General features: G+C 44.1%; 1 protein-coding gene across 1 annotated transcript in view; it reads left to right on the forward strand.

The window, feature by feature from the left end:
• The window catches only part of DPY19L2 (dpy-19 like 2), a 57272-nt gene that overhangs the window by 7043 nt on the left and 33340 nt on the right, over window positions 1–16889 (forward strand). Inside the window, exons 2-7 of the mRNA XM_045826976.1 lie at window positions 1559–2086; window positions 4991–5015; window positions 6336–6423; window positions 8887–9024; window positions 10350–10470; window positions 13907–14000. Of these exons, the coding sequence (XP_045682932.1) occupies window positions 1559–2086; window positions 4991–5015; window positions 6336–6423; window positions 8887–9024; window positions 10350–10470; window positions 13907–14000 (994 nt within the window). The remainder of the gene's footprint in view (window positions 1–1558; window positions 2087–4990; window positions 5016–6335; window positions 6424–8886; window positions 9025–10349; window positions 10471–13906; window positions 14001–16889) is intronic.

A 16889-nucleotide genomic window follows, 5' to 3' on the forward strand; every position in this document is an offset into this window, starting at 1 on the left:
AAGCTAGACAAAGATATAACTCGGCTATTCAAGTGGAATTTATATCTATGTCTTTGTGCAAAGTTCAAACATTAAAATTTGATTAAAAATTATCTGAATCAATTCAAGCAAAGCCATTACTGTATTAAATGGAAAACCAAACATTGCCCATGATGAATATCTTAATTACTTTGATATATGAAATATACAAAGAAATTATTTTTATGCAGGGTTATATTTGGAATTTCCCTAAATTTCATATTTAGTAAACTGATTTATTATAAGAACAGTGCTTTTTCTGTTTTAAAATCAACTTTAAAATTACCTAAAATATCAAATTCTGATTTACAAGCCATTATTGCCATCTGCTGGCTATATAGTTTCATTGCTTTTTTTTTTTTTGGAAATGACCACTTCACTAAAAAGGCAAAAGGAAAAACAGGGGTGAGTTTTGGATATGGAAGATTGCATTCAAAATCTCTAAGTAAAAGGAATACATAACTTGCTAAAACACGAGGCATAGTCATTTCAAAGAGGATAGGATACTGTGAGAATATATTTGTATTATACCAAATTGTAATGTATCGTTTTAATTCAGTTCATCACAGAATAAGTATCAGGCACACTATTTTAAGTTACTGTCATTAATAAGCATACAGCTAAAACATGACTCACACCACTGTCCATTCACAATCAGAGCGAAATAAGTGTCCACTGTCAGAGAAGTCATAAAAAGATGAAAACACACAATTCTATTCAACTGAATGAAACCAGCACCACGTTTTCCCTCGTATAAGCACAAATCAATCTCTCCTTAGCTGGAGAATGCATAATTATTTAGTTTGTCAGCTTCCTGAGTTAACAAATGAAACTAGAACTTATATAACCGTTTAACAATAGAACTAACAAACAACGTAATGACAAAGAATCTGAGCAAAAACTTAATATTCATCATTATACTCTCAAGATAGAGGATTTTTTTTTTCAATTAGGCATGTACTATGTTTTAGGTGCTTCAGCATTTTTCCGGATGAGGAAATAGCAGTTATTAGCTTAAGTCACACACTAGTAACTCTGCAAATCGCTGGAGCCTTACAGTTAATTCTGTGTTTAGTATATATCTGAATTATATGCACATATTCTGCTGCTTTTCCCTTTAACGCTACATCATGAGTATTTTCCTATATCATTACATATTCATTCAAAATGACTTTAGTCAATTTAGTAATGAATGCCGCATTGTACTGAGTGTTCTATGTTGCTGTTGGACGTTGAGGTTATTTCTAGTTTTAAGTGATACAAATAGCCTAGTGAGTCTCCTTATAAAACTGTTTTTAAAGGATAAAAACGACCTTATTTGCTCTTACAAGGGCTTGACCAAGGTAAGACTCCGCTGTATTCCGTTAAGACACTGATTGATCCGAAGTCCATTGGAAACCCCCGGAAACTATCAAACTGAACGAAAAGGGAAACCTCGGAAACCGCGGCGCTGCACGCGGGCGGCTGCGCACGTGCAGCTGCGCGCGCGCGCGCGCGCGCGGACGGCGCGTCGGCGCCGGACTTCACGCCCCGCCCCCAGGTTCCTCGGTCGCCCTGACGACCCGGGCCGCCCGCAACGGCGGCTGGGCGGAGTCGTTGAGGCTGCGAGGCCCGCGGACTCGACGGACCGGGAGGGGCCAGTGCAGCGGAGAGACCCTGCTCCACCGGAATAGGGACTATGAGAAAATGGTCGGGCAAAGGAGGAATAAGCCCAGAGAAGCGGCTTCGGAGCCGCTGCACTCTCCGCGCTGCGTGCAGGCGAGGCGGCGGCGGCGGCGGGCCACCGGGGCGGGGGAGCCGCTGCTGGAGGAGGAGCCGCGGGAGGAGGCGGAAAGGCCGGAGCTGCCCAGGGCCGTAGGCTTCGGGCGCCTGCCGGGGGGCTCCCGGCCCTGCTCTCCGCGGAGGCCCCGAAAACTGAAGGCGCAGACATGCATGCAAATGGAACTGGTCGCCAAGACCCTGTTTCTCCGCCGCTTCCAATTCTTCAACTCTTTCCTGGAGCAGCTGCGCGACAAGGTGCATCTCTTGCGGAGACGTCAGTTCTCGTTCCGGACAACTGTCGGCGTAGGTGAGCACGACAGACTCGGGAGAGCCATTGGGTTTGAAGTGGTTTGGAAGAATAGCAGCCTAACAGCAATAACGATGAGGTCCGAGCTCTGCAAAATCGCTGGTCCCCTTCGTTCTTGTGTTAACACATTTTCCAGGGTTTGGGGGCATGGTGATCATCCGGGCGGCACCAACAAAATATCTTCACCGGAGCGTCTCCGTTTGTATCACAGGTTGTGAAAATGAGAGTTTAGCGCTTGAGATGCAGGTATTGTTAATTGAGGGTTAATTAAGGGAATTAAAGGCATCCACTTGAAAAGCTATGGAAAAGAAGAGAGGGTTATTATTCTTAGATGGGAGGGAATAGAAAAGTAAGGATTACTGCACAGAGAAACATTGAAGTGGGCAGGAGAGACATTTGCGATGTTTGTGACAAATGATCGTTGTTTCAGCCAAGTATAAGGCTGGGCCACTTTTAGAGGTGAGGTCGGTGGACAGGATACAGGGCACCCGGAGACCTGCTTTCTCTCATGCCTTCTGCGTTTAGAGTGTTGGCATTAGTATGCTGCTTCATTTTACCAGGTGTGGAATGTGAGGGCACTGGGAGAGGGTGAGAGGCACAGAATATTTTGAGGATTTTTGGAAAGCCAGGTGGTTTTAGTAGGATATTCTTATTTTTCCCCTCTTCCTTAAATATAACTTTTAAGAGTTTTCACCAGTATATATAATTGTCTGGAGAGTAAGAAGGAGGATACAAATGTAGTTGAATAGGACGGTGTATTTGAAAGTTAACGTCATCGTGACAGAGGAGCATCTGTTTCAAGTTGACAGAGAAAATACAGGTTTAATTTCAAAGTGGTTCAGAGTATGTTATATATTAGTAGGAAGAGTTAACATATCTAGTGAATTTTTTTTCTGTAAAGTGCCACTTAGTACATATTTTAAGCTTCACGGACCATTTGCAATCTCCCTTGTGTATTCTTCTTCCTAATTTTTACAGCCTTAAAAAAGTGTAACAGCCATTTCTAGCTAGTGGACAAGAACAGACAGTGGGCTGTAGTTTGCTGTTCGTGGTGTAAAACAATGAAATCTCCTGAGAAGTATTGAACAGTCATAGGAATGAGCCCAAGGTGGTTAGGAATATGGAAAAAGACCTGGAGAATCATGATGGGGAGTCTTTGACATTGCAGTGTTATATTATTATTGTTATTGTTATTATTAATTGAGTTATTGATTAACTTGCACTTATTTTGTTAGCCAAGTTGAGTTATTCTTGAATTTTCAAGAGGCTAACGTTGGTGGTGTGAAAAATAACTTGCCAAGTGTAACTGGGACCACCAGAAGAAATATCGGGGTGGTCAAAAAGTCCGTTCAGTTTTTTCTGTGAAATAAAAGACACATTTTTCATTTTCACCAGTAACTTTACTGATTTGGATATTGGAGTATGTCGGCAGTCTCCCGCTATTGGCTTCTAGTGGGTAGAGGGCAGGGTGCTGCTAAACGTCTTCCAATGCATCAGACAGCCCCACGGCAGAGAATTATTTGGTCAAAATGTCAACAGTACAAGAAATTTTGCAAATCACTTATGACACGTTCAGTCAGTCTCAGCACCTTCTCCATGCACTGCACAAATCTTTTTTTTTTAAATTTCAGTTGTGTTTTTACCTTTCTTGAAACAACAAAGCATAGCATACCAAAAATATTGCATATTTTCTTCCATCTCTGATATTAAAATGGCTGCGCAAAATTCACCAATTTTGATAAGCTTTTTAAATGCATACTGATATAACAGCTGTCACAATACAATGTTACAAAATTGTTTCAAATGGAGCTAAAGACAGCTAAGCGCTACTTAAGAGCCATCCTGTGGACAAAACTGAACGAACTTTTTGGCCAACTGTTACTATTATAAAATCTTGGAGGGGAGGCAGGACATCAGGGATAACTAAGTAAATTTGCTCCCCTGTGACAGTAACGAAAATACTTGAAATATTATGGAATCAACTTTTTCAGATCTTTGCAAACGAACCAAAGGTTCACATCAGTCTAGAGCGCATTCGTTCAAGAAAAACGACTGAAACTCTGTAAGAACAGTGGGGTTGCTGGTGTTTTCAGTTGGCCCCCTCCCATCCCTTTTCCCCATCTCCATGAGGTCCTTGAAAGGAGACAGAGTCCCCGCTACCAGAAGGGACAGTGTCTGGAGCCCCTCCAACCGCCCATCCCCACAGCTGCCTCCCGGTTGGACCAGTCTGGCAGCTCCCTGACGAAGCCTCCTCCCTAGGACGCTGGCCTGGGGGCTCTGGACGAGCCTCCCGGTCGTGGAGTCCGGGAGCTGTCAAGGCTCCGTGAAGGCTTGCGTTGCCCTCAGGGGCTTTTGTGGGGCTGTGAGGGGGAGGGGCCACTGAGGAAGCTTTTCCCTGCACTGCCACGTTGTGATGAGCCCAGGGACGGTGGGTTCCAGTGGCTTCTGGTGGCTGGAGTCCCTGCTGAGAGGACTGAGCTGGTGGTCCGACTGTGTATATGTGATTCTTTTTAAAACTGGATGTACAGAAACAGAGAATAACAGATAATAAGAGAGAACGAAACTGAAAAATCACAGAAAGGTCTAAATATCATCAGTAATTTCATCATTCTTTTGCAAATGACATCAATGGGACAAATGAGACGTGGCCTTCCACGTCTCTCCCTTTGCTCCTCCAGCGCCCCCGCCCTGCAGAGGTAAACACTCTTCACAGTTCGTTTTATGAGCTTCTGGAGTGTTGCCTGTATCGCCCAGGCAGAACTGGCTAGCCAGCTGGCTTGTGTGTGCGCTCTGCAGACGCACAGGGGGATACATTTGAAATAGTTATATAACGGGTGTGTTATAATGACCATCACACATAATTAAGCAGCTCTTAACCACTGTTCTCTTTTTTTCTTTTTCCAGCTGCCTTTATAGGAGTTTTGCACTGGTAAGATTAGCTTCAGTCTGAAATAAGTAAAAGCACTTGAATTAGAAAGTACCATCGCTGTTTGCATACAGTAAAGCCATAGCCTCTTGGCATGCGTGGAGAGCATCTGTACGTGCGTCAGTATCAGCGGACACATACAGATTCCTTTAGAAAAAGCCTCATGCGGAAGCATTTGCAAAATGGGTGCATTAGGGGAATAGTAACTTATGCCTTAAAATATTTTTGCTTTACCAAAGGATTCACTACTATATTTCTTAAAAATCCAGATTGCCTAGTGTTCTTTGCTTAGTTATTTCATCTAAAAAACTACCTTACTTGACAGTAATGTTAAAGAATGTTAGTTGACAGAAGCTTAGAAATAAAGCTTAGTAACACCCGGCAGTTGGGAATCCGGTGGAAATGAAGCTAGAGACCGCAATGGCAGTGCAGAGTTAAGTGAGACTTCAGTGCACATGTACCTCACTTTGCACAAGTGATTTTTTTGGTAAAAATTGCATGTAAAATTACACTACTCTCCCCTTACCTATTTCATTTCTGCCTGAGCCCAGGGATTTCCCTTGGGAAGAATGGGCTGTGCCCCACGTCCTTGGGGACAGCACTGTTGTGGCCATTTGGTCTGCAGGGAGACTTTGATGTTAGAACTGAGGCTGTGCTGGTGAGTGTTTCCTACAGCTCTTGGCCCTGCGCCTTTGTCCCACACGTAAGTGAAGGTGAGTGGGAGCCAGGGTTCATCGAGGAGCTTGCCTGTCTCTTCAGCTTCGTTGGGGAGCACCTGCAGTAACTGAGGGGCAGCAGCCTGCTCCGGTCTCTGACTGAGCTCCGCCCACGGGCGTCGGTCTTCACTGCCCGAGGCTGTTGTCCCCGGTTGCACTGATGAAGCAGCTTGAAGGACAGTGCTGTGTTGACACTTGAAAGCTGATTCCTCGTGTGGAATTAGCCTTAGTTATCATTGCTTTAATATCAAGTAGTTTTATTTAAAATTATATTCTGAATGCTCTTCAGCAGTTACAGAGGCATTTCCCAGACTGGGCAGATTAGGAGCTCTTGGGGAACTGAACAAATGAACCAGAAGTCACCTCTGTCCTGGTTTAGGGGCCCGGAGTTAGAGAAGTTCAGCTGTGCGCGCAGCCCCAGATTGTAAATGCCGGGCAATATACACGTTAGAAAGCAAATTATAAAGCTATCTCAGTGTTGGTTATCAAAATTTATTTTTCTTCTTCTTCATGGTTTTCGTGCTTTGTTTATCTGTAACTCAGTTATTTTACAACTCGTTTGAAACATGTTCTTATTGTAAAATGGTGCTTTATTTTTTTTTTCTAGGATACATTTAGTAACACTTTTTGAAAATGATCGTCATTTTTCTCACCTCTCGTCTTTGGAGCGGGAGATGACTTTTCGCACTGAAATGGTGAGGTTCCTCCTTCTGATGAGTTGCTGTGCAGTGTAGTGGCATTAAGACTGCAGGGTGGACGTTTCAGACCCGAAATGCGTTTTCGGTGAACTGGGCTGTTTCTCGAGCTATAACTTACGTTTATTATTGAAATAGGAAGGGGTGTAGGGCTTTTCTGTTCTATGTATCTCACTGTCCTCTTTGTCCAATACAGACTTCTCTTTGATTTGTCCTTTTTTTTTTTTCCGTTCTCCTAACTTCAAGATAATCTCTTTTAAGAGGCCACTTTATACTCTCTTTAGTAGTTTTCCTGTCATTTTGATGCCCAGCCTGTAGGACGGAGACAGTGCCACCTGCTGGACACGTCTGGCATCGTTAGCGGGCGGGTGAAGTGGGACAGCCCAGGCGGGAACCGCAGACCCTGCAGCTGAGAGACCAGGACAGGCCCCAGATCAGCTGGTCAGGGGCTGAGGCAGGAACTCGACCAAACTGGCCTCCTGATTGATTCTGTAGCCATTGCTTTTTTGTGGCTCAATTAAAATAAAAAAAAACTAAATTAAAATTAAAAAAAAATTTGTATTAACAAATTTTAAGTAGTGAAATTCACCATTTCAACTATTGTTATACGCACGGTTCTGTAGTGTCACATAGGTTTATATTGTGCAACCGTCACTGCCATCGTCTCCAGAACTTCTTCATTATCCCAAAGAGAAACTCGGCCCATTGCCCACTAACTCCCCCGCCCCGCCCCCCTGGGGACCTGCATTCTGCCTTCCGCATCTGCCTTCCGCCACTGCTCTTTGAATCTCCCCCTCACAGCCCTTTGAAAGCTTTGTAGAATCGGCTACATTAGCATTTGTATGGCGTTCAGAGTTTTAATGTTTTATAGGTATTATCTCAAAGGAAGGATGAACATGTCATTAAATAACGAGTGTAGCGGTGGCAGAGCACTGGATTGGGATGTCGGGTCCGTGCGTCCTTGAGTGACGGCCAGTCAGTGCCCTCCCTCCCTCTCGGTCGCCTGGTCTGCAAACTAGAAATAAGGCCAGCCTTACGGGCCTTTATGTGGAGTGAAGGGAGATAGTGGGCGAAGCACCAGGCACAGCACCTGGCGCAAAAGCCACAGCTGCTATTAGCCCTGGCTGGTGTGGCTCAATGGTTGAGTGCCAGCTTGCAAACCAAAGGGTTGCCAGTTCGATTCCCAGTCAGGGCACATGCCTGGGTTGCAGGCCAGGTCCCCAGTAGGGGGCACACAAAAGGCAGCCACACATGAATGTTTCTCTCCCGCTCTTTTTCTCTCCTTCCCCTCTCTCTAAAAACAATAAATAAAATCTTTTTTTAAAAAAGCCATAGCTGCTATTAAGGAAAACCTGTGTATCTATTTTCTCTAAATATGGCCCTATGCATATTAGGTATCCTGTTGTTGTGGTAGTGCCCACTGCCCCCTGCAGCAGAAGTAACAGTCCCGGTATGAACTCGTGTGTTGCCAGTCTCGGCCGTGAGGACGTGCTCTCTCAGGCGTCAGCCGAACACGTCTGCAGTTCAGCAGCCACTGCGCTTGCTTACTCTCCCCAGGACGATGTGGTTGTATGAGGCCGAGTGAGTGGAGAGTTGAAGATTATTTTTAATGTTTTTTGGGGAGAGTGTATTGCAAACAATGTGGCCCTTTACTTGCTTGTATTTTTCCTTTTTATTGAATGTCTTGGGGTGACACTGCAACAAACTTACACAGGCTTCAGGTGCACAGTTCCACGGCGCACCATCTGTACACAGTGTCGTGTGTTCGTCCCGAGCCTCCCTCCATCACCGTTTATTCCCCCCATGCCCTCCTTCACCCCCCTCCAGCCCCCGCTCCGCCTGCTTTTAGATTTTAGGAAGGAAAGCAGGCCATCGGTGAGGGGAGTAATATGAGACAACATGCTCCTGTTCTGTTCACCTCTGACTGGCAACTAGGCCAGTGGAGTCGCCGTTGCAGATGCCGGAATCGTGCACTGAGCTAAGCCCCTTCCCAGGACAGAGCGTCCGTGTGTGGGGCAGCAGTCCGCTGGCGTCTGGTCAGCAGGACTTTGTGCTGAGTTGTGAGGTGGGGCCAGGAAGTAGGGTGAAAGCATAAAGTTCCATCTGATGGCGTTTATGGTCATTTATGGTATTCCATGAAGAGCTGGGAGGAAAGAGTGGAGGTAAAGTCAGGCATGGTAGAAATAAGAATATATTGTATACATGTTTTAAGGTGTGGTTGGCAAAGCTCCTTCAAACATTTAACCACCCTCCAGTGCTTCTTCAAACCTACAGGACTCGCCGAAGAATAGTACCGCGATAACCTAAAATGTATGCCTTTTGAGTCAAAGAATGCAGTAGTAGCCGGGAAAAATTAAAAAGTCTTCTTATTAACCTTTTCCTACTGAAAAATTGCTCTAAAAGAGTTTGTCAAAATAATTTTTTGCACATTTGACTTACATTAACAACGTGTGCCTTTTGAAGGGACTTTATTATTCCTACTTCAAGACCATGATTGAAGCTCCTTCGTTTTTGGAGGGGCTGTGGATGATTATGAACGACAGGCTCACCGAGTACCCCCTCGTCATTAACACGGTGAAGCGCTTCCACCTGTACCCCGAGGTGAGTGAGGCCCCGGTCAGCACTCCTGGAGCGGTTCTTTTCATTACACAAAGTAGCAGGGAAACGCGGTGATGTTATATTAAAAGGAGGAACCTTGAAGGTTTATTGATTGTATGTGTCCTCACAGCTGAGCAGAGTATCAGACGTTCCCCTGCTGAGTTTGTGTTAATTTGCACTCCCCTTATTATCGGTGGAGTTAAGGATATTTTCATGTTTACCAGACATTTGGATTTATTCTATCAATAACCTGTATAAATATTTGCCACCTACTTGATGGTTGCTTTCTTATTCATTTGTTGGAATAATTGATGTATTTTATAGCATAATCCCTAGTGATATATGCTGACGTATCTTCTCTTGATCTGGCTGCTTTCCCTTAATGAGCTCTGTTGAGGTATAACTCACATGCAATAAAGTGCACCGTTTTGAGCATAGAGTCTTTTGAGTTATACATTTGACAGATGTATAAAACTGTATAACCAAACCACAATTGAGTTATAAAACATGAAAATAATGCCAGAAAGTTCCCATGTGCCTCTTCGTGGTAACTATCCTTTCCCCGTTGAATTGTCTTGGCATGTATGTTGAAAATTGACTGAGTATATTACGTATGAATCTGTTTCTGGATTCTCTACCACTCCGTTGTTCTGTATATCTATATATATGCTGGTACCACACTGCTTTGATGACTGTAGCTTTACAATAAAGTTTAAAATAAGGTAGTTCTCCAACTTTGTTTCTCCTTTTCAAAATTGTTTTTCTACGTAAATGTTAGAGTCAGTTTATCAGTTTCTCCAAGAATCTTACCGAGAGTTCAACTGGGGTTGCATTGGATTCATGCATCTGTGCGGGGAGAATTGGCATCTCAGTGTCTTCCCGTCCATGACGCAGGAACAGTCTCCACTTTGTTCATCATTTTTTCTCAGCAGTGTTTCGTATTTTCAGCCTACAGTCTTCTATAAGCACTATTTTACTATTGTACGTGATATTATTTTTAAATTTTAGTTTCCCATTTTTTGTTGCTTTTGTATAGAAATTACAGTTAATTTTGAATATTGAGCTAGCACCCTGCATCTTGATGAAGTGACTAAATTATTCTCAACAAGAAGTTTTATAGATGTTCCCTACCCTGTCATACAGAACTTTAGTTTATATTGTGTGCATGAATAATTTTAAAATGACTGTTTCCCAGGTGACATGATATAAATGAATTTGTCCAAGTTCATAGTGTCAAAGGCAACCATCACGAAATGGTATTTTGGAAGAGTTCCTGTGAAGATGATGTACTTTCCTTCACTCTCTCTCTTCGTTTTTATCTCATGCAGGTGATTCTGGCCTTCCTGTACCGCACGGTGGTGGGGCTCACGAATTTACTTGGGATAGAAACCAAGACCTGCTGGAATGTCACCAGAGTAGAGCCTCTAAATGAAGTTCAAAGCTGTGAAGGCACGTTTGTTCCCTGTGCTGCTGCCGGGTTGTCATTAATGTTCACACGAACAGCTTATGCCGTTGGGACGTATTTCAAGAATTATTGCAAACTAGGGATTGATTTTTTTTAAACATGATGACCGGTTCACATAAAAGTATTTGCCTTTATGGCAATTTGTCTGAGAAGGCTATGTACTTACTGATACGAGTATTAATTTAGAATTTGGGTATAATGTATGCCAGTGTACGGCAGTCCTGACTATAAGTTTTGGGGTAGCTTGAATATGTAAATGTGAAGATAAATTAAATAGTCAAATATTTACCTGTAATAGTGGGAACATAAAATCAGATAGGCAACAATAGACTGAGTTAGAAAAACTTCACATTCTTCATATGTGCTACCTTGTATATTGGTATCTCAGACAAAGAACCACTTTTGGGATCAGCTGACAGTTTTCCAGGAGTCTGTATTTGTTATAACTGCCTAAGATGTTTGCAGTTTAGCACTTTTACAGTCTAAGTATGATACTCTCCCTTGAGACTGCTATTCAAATATATATTCACATGTATCTATTTGCGTAGCATTTACAGAGTTGGTGTTGCCTTTATTTCTTCACGTTCTCCACAACGTGAACACAGTATATCTTAAAAGTATATTTTTATAGACTTGTTTGCAATAACATTTAACTCTCAGAATATATGAGGTCTTTCCAAAGGTATCCAGCCATGTAATATGAAAAACAGACATTTATGGAAGAAGATACGAGATACAAAAGTCATTGTACATAGGGCAGTGATGCCTCATTCCCCTCAAAGTAGGTACCTCGGGACCTCACACAGTTCTCCCATCAGCTGCCCCATTGTATTTTCCTGAATCTCATCAACAGCTTAAAATCTGTTCCCTTTCAAAGGTGATTTTAATTTTGGGAAAAGCCAGAAGTCACAGGGTGCCACATCTGGGCTGTAGGGGGTCTGAGTCACCTGGGTGCTTTGATGTTTCGCTGAAAAACTCTGCACGAGATGTGATGGATGAGCAGGCGAGTTTCATAATGAAGCTGCCAGTCACTAGTTACCCGTAGCTGTGGGCTTCTGAGTCGTCAGAATACTGTCCACAGAGGATTGTTCAAGCTCGGTGCAAAATCTGATGCACATTTGCTGCTCTACTCACTCAGTCATTTTGAATGCGACACACAGTGCACGTGATCACTCAACCACATCTACCGCCCCCGCTGACAAGTACAGTGAAGTCGTCATTGTTCACACATGCGCATTCCTGTCCACTTTCCTGGGCTGCCAGGTTCCATCGATGTTCAACCCATTCTCATTATATTAACAATGGCTGGACTTTTTCTGGACAGACCTCATATTCCAAATCTGTATTTCCATATTTCCCTACGTTTTTACTAGTCCTTCAGGTGATCTTTATAACATCTAATGTAGCATTGATTGAGGATTTTGAGACATAATTAGGTTTTTCTTAGCAAAATAAAGGAATGGAGAAAATACCTCATAAAATGGAGACTCTGTAATGACTCAATCAGCTTAGAAGGTGTACCCTTTTCTGAGAGATGGGAAAAAAATCCCTTTATATGTGTACATTTATGATGTTTACTAAGTTCCCACTAGGTGACAGGTTAGCGTCAGGCCTGAGGACCCCGAGGTGCGCCAGTCAACGTGGCGCCTTGCCCTCCCAGCGCTAGTAACTGTGGTCGATGTCCCCAACAGGAACACGGGTTTGCCCAGGTCAGGAGTGGAGGGGGAGTGTTTCAGGAGCAGGGCCAGCGTGGTCGGAACTCCGGGGGCGACAGGGGGCCGGAAGAAGGGCTCCCGGAGGAGCAGCACAATGGAGAGGAAGGAACAGCGGGATGCGGTGTGGGCCCGTCTGTGAGCACGGGTCAGGCCGTGGCCGGCTGGCTGCCGACCAAGGACTCTGTACTTTGCTCTTTGGAGAATGCTAACAGATTTGCATTTTTTTAAAGATTTTATTTATTTATTTTTAGAGAGGGAAGGGAGGGAGAAAGAGAGAGAGAGAGAAACATCAATGTGCGGTTGCTGGGGGCCGTGGCCTGCAACCCAGGTATGTGCCCTGACTGGGAATTGAACCTGCAATGCTTTGGTTCACAGCCCAAGCTCAATCCACTGAGCTGCGCCAGCCAGGGCTCAGATTTGTGTTTTAAAACCACTGGTCTGGCAGGTGTGTGGAAGAGGGGTTAGTGCAGGACGACAGTGGGCTCGCTGAGACCAGGCAGGAGAGGGAAGTAGCAAATGCACAGATGTGAGAGAGTGCGTGGAAGCTGGTGTGGCAAGGTTCGGTCCCTGGTTGGTGGGAAAGGGGAAGGAGGGTGAAGCCGTGCGGGTGAGTGTTTGGTCTCCGTCTTCATCGCGTCCCTCGGAATGGTGGCAGACGTTAGTGAGGCACAGGTTCGGGTTGCTGCCTTAGGTGCGGATGCCCGCGAGGCCTCGGATGGAGTGCGGAGGTCAGGTGTCTGCCCCTGCAGGTGGACGCGGGCAGATGGGGAGACGTCCTGGGCTGACAGCAGACTCGGAGTCATCTGTGCGGAGGAGACACCCGGGGCTGCAGAAGCGGGAGGACTTCCTTGAGGAAAGCACAGAGACGGAGGAAAGAAGGGGGCATGTGTCGGAGGCCCCGGGCGGCCCAGTGTCCAAGGGGGCGTGCGGGGAGGGAGGCCGGTAGGACAGACCGGAGAGGGACGGTCCGAGAAGTAGGGGGACGAGGGTGGCCGGCCGTCCAGCTGTCCGGCCTTGGCCCTGGTGAAAACTTTGAAAACTAGATAACTTCACCTGTTCTGTGTCCTGTTGGCTCAACCATTAGAAGTTATTTTCGTGCCAGCTAACCTCGTAGATTTGTTCTGAGGACGGTGTGACATGAAGACTGTAGAGCACCTTGTAGGAGACCATGTGCGCGTTGATGTGTTTTACGCGTGTCCGTCCACCTCTCCAGCGACCTGGCCTTGCGCACGGGGCGTACATCTGTGTGTGAAGGTCTGAGGTTCGGGCTGTGCGTCATAGGGGACCGAAGGACTAGATTCTCTCCTACCGGCCAAAGCTGTTCCTTGGGCCCAGAGCCCATGTCTTACTCTTCCCAGAACCAAGCAAAAGATGATAACGCTCTGGATTTTCTCCCGTGACTCATCAGGTGGCCCCCAGGCAGTTCTAGGTCCTGAACAATAGCAGCATCTCCTAAATAACGGGAGGCACCGACTGTTTCAGCATAATGATACTTAATTGGGGGAAAGTATAAAGGTCACTGCAGTAAAGTGTAAAATCTGAGTGTGACTGATAGTGTCTCACGTCAGGGGAAAGTGCCACGTAACGATTAAATGGAGCAGTTATCTGCAAAGCAAATGCTTTCCGTGAATTCACCAGCGCTTATGTCCTATTACTTTATAACCACTTGTTCACTAAATACTGAATAATCTGTGTCTTTTGAAAGGAATGGGAGACCCCGCTTGCTTTTACGTTGGTATGATTTTCATCTTAAATGGAATGATGATGGCATTGTTCTTCGTGTACGGTGCATACCTGAGGTAAGACTGCACATTGGAAGGTCTCTCGGTGCCCTTACAAGGACTGGCTGGCACTTGTTGATTATATGAGAAGGATAATTAATGAGATTCATTGAGTAATAGCAGGAACATTTTTAGATCTATTTTATTGTTTTCTCAGAAGCCTAGCTGGTATCATGCAGCCTCCAAATGGAGCTGTCACTCAAATAACACCATAGAGGCCTTCCTTTTATTCTTGCGGGGAGTTTGTTTTAGTTACTTAAGATGCCCTAACAGATTCTAAATGAAAACGCCCCTGGGTCCTGTGTGACATTACAATGACAGTAATGTAAAGAGGCGATCTTTAGCTGGCATTAGCCACAGGGAGCTTCTCGTTTTGGTCTCTGTCCGTGAGAAATTAAGCGAGCAGTGCAGAGGCTGTTTACCCCCCCTGGCAGGCACCCGCGCGACAGCCTGCCTTTCTTGGTAACCGCGCTGTACAGCCCAGCGGCGGGCAGCAGTGTGCTTGGTTGCAGGCGGTAGGCTGAAGTCTACTATGGCAGTCACGTACAGTTGACCCTGGAACCATGCAGGGGTTAGAGGTGCCACCTACCACCCCCTGCCCCCCTCTCCCAGTTAAACATCCATGTATAACTTGGACTCCCCCCGAACTTAACTACTGACAGCCTGCTGTTGACCAGGAGTCTACTAATAACATAAACAGTTGCTTAATATATATTTTGTGTGTTATATATATTAGTTGCATTCTTATAATGAAGTAAGATAGAGAAAAGAAAATGTTATTAACAGAATCTTGAGAAATAGTTAAATGTGTTTACAGTATTGATTGAAACAATTCCACGTAAAAGTGGACCCTCACAGTTCAAACCTTCGTTGTTATTGGATAGTGCTTCTTACTATCCAATAAAGCTGGGATAACCCTTTGAGCTCACTTTTTCAGTGAAAAATAAGGTGAAGTCCACCTTGGTTACACCTAGGAAAGCATTAGCCTTCCTCACAAAAGGAGGGACTCAGCTGCCCCTTCTCTGTTTCGTCCTGCATTCACTTGGATGTGATGCCTGGGGCTGCAGCAGCCACATTGCAGCCATGAGGGGAGGACCATACACATGGCACACATGTCTGCCCTCGCAGTTTATCGCTGCCAACTGCTGGCGACAGGCGCATCTTCCGTGCTCCTGCTGGCTTAGTTAGCACACAGCCGTATTTTAGGCCACGTCTGTCAGATTTTCTGTGTCTTACAGCAGAATGCATTCCTCACCGAATCATCAGCTTCCTTTACAATGAACTGCACCACATTTAAAATGAAATATCTAGATTTGATCTTTAAATAGTATTTTATTGTCTTCATAGGGTTTTTGTCTAGGTACAGGTTAGTGTCTATACACCCCTTGTTTTGGGAAGTTTTCAGTATAAAAATACTAGCATAGAATCAATGAAAAATGTATATAACATCGTACCGTATATCCTATTCAACATAGTAAGTTAAGAAAAAGTAGTGAGTACAAGGATTGGAAAACTTGAGAAAAATAAGTATCCTTATAAGCAGATCACATGATTTTATATAGGAAAATCCAGAAAAAAGTCCATGGGTAAAGTATTAAAATAAGAAAGTTTATAATGTTATTGGAAACAGAATTAATACACATATATTGTAAATCTATACTCTAGCATCAAAAAAATGAAATGTTAAAAGGATTCCATTTAGAATAGTCTTGAAAAAGAAATTTTGAAGAATAAGTCTAGCAAAAACTATATATGACCTCTTTTGGAGACTTGTAAAGCTTTGGGAGGCATTTAGGAATATTCAGTAAATGGAGAGATGTGCCATGTTCATGGGTTGGAAGACTCAAGAGACGAGAGTTAGTCCACTTGATTTGTACATTCAGTGCACTGCCAGTTTTGTTCACCTTGGTAAGCTGGTCTTGGAGTTTCTCAGAAGCGTGAAAGGCCTACCTACCGTCCCTGTTGATGAGGACAGACCGCTGGCTTCATTAACTGTTTCCCTATGGTAAAGCTACAGTCACAGGGCAGTGCAGCCTCGGCGCAGGGACCTAGCACTGGAAGCAAGCAGAGCCCAGAGGCAGAAACGTACCATTAAAGACCCCTGATGTGATTAAAGACCGGCAGAGCTGCCAGTGCAGGCCCATGGGCACAGACGGGGTCCTGAGAGGCTCTGGGATTGAAAGATCGTGCAGAAAAAAAGAGAAGTTGGAACCAAATGAAATACAAAGTCTAGTTGGATTAAAACCTCAAATATGAAAGACAAAATTGCAGAATGTTGAGATTGTTACATAGGAGAATATTGTCAGTAGCTTGGGATAAGACAGAATTTCTTAAATGAGTTGTGAAAGTTTAGCCACAAAGGAAAAAACTGATACGTTTGATAAAAAGAATTTAAGTTTCTTTAGACATTTTAGAATGAAAAGATAAGCCACAAACTGGGAAAAAATATTGCTAAGCATATACCCAACATAGTATCCAGACATTACATTGATTAATTTGATAAATTTTTATTGAATGCCTAGATATTCAATAGCTGAGACCAAGGGCACTATGTTAGGTGCTGGAATTAGAAAAGGCCATCTCTGTCCTTACAGAGTTTATATTCTAGGGGGTAGACAAACACTAAAGTGATGTACAGCCCAACAGAAAAATGGACAAAATGTTTATGAACACACATTCCCAGAAGAAGAATTCCAAATTGCCAAACAAAATATGTAAAGTTGACCACCATTATTAATTACTGATATCAGGAAAATACAGATTTAAACTACAATGAACTACGATTTTACATCCACTAGATTAGCAAAAGGAATTTTTACCCACAGCAGGCGGACGTATGCATTAGTACAACTGTTTTGGAAAAGCAGTGCACGTTACCGAGTCAAGCTGAAGGCGTAGATCACTCAG

The sequence above is a fragment of the Phyllostomus hastatus genome, unplaced genomic scaffold (genome assembly GCF_019186645.2).
Source record: "Phyllostomus hastatus isolate PE091 unplaced genomic scaffold, TTU_PhHast_1.1 phas_scaffold_78, whole genome shotgun sequence".
In the NCBI taxonomy this organism is placed as follows: domain Eukaryota; kingdom Metazoa; phylum Chordata; class Mammalia; order Chiroptera; family Phyllostomidae; genus Phyllostomus; species Phyllostomus hastatus.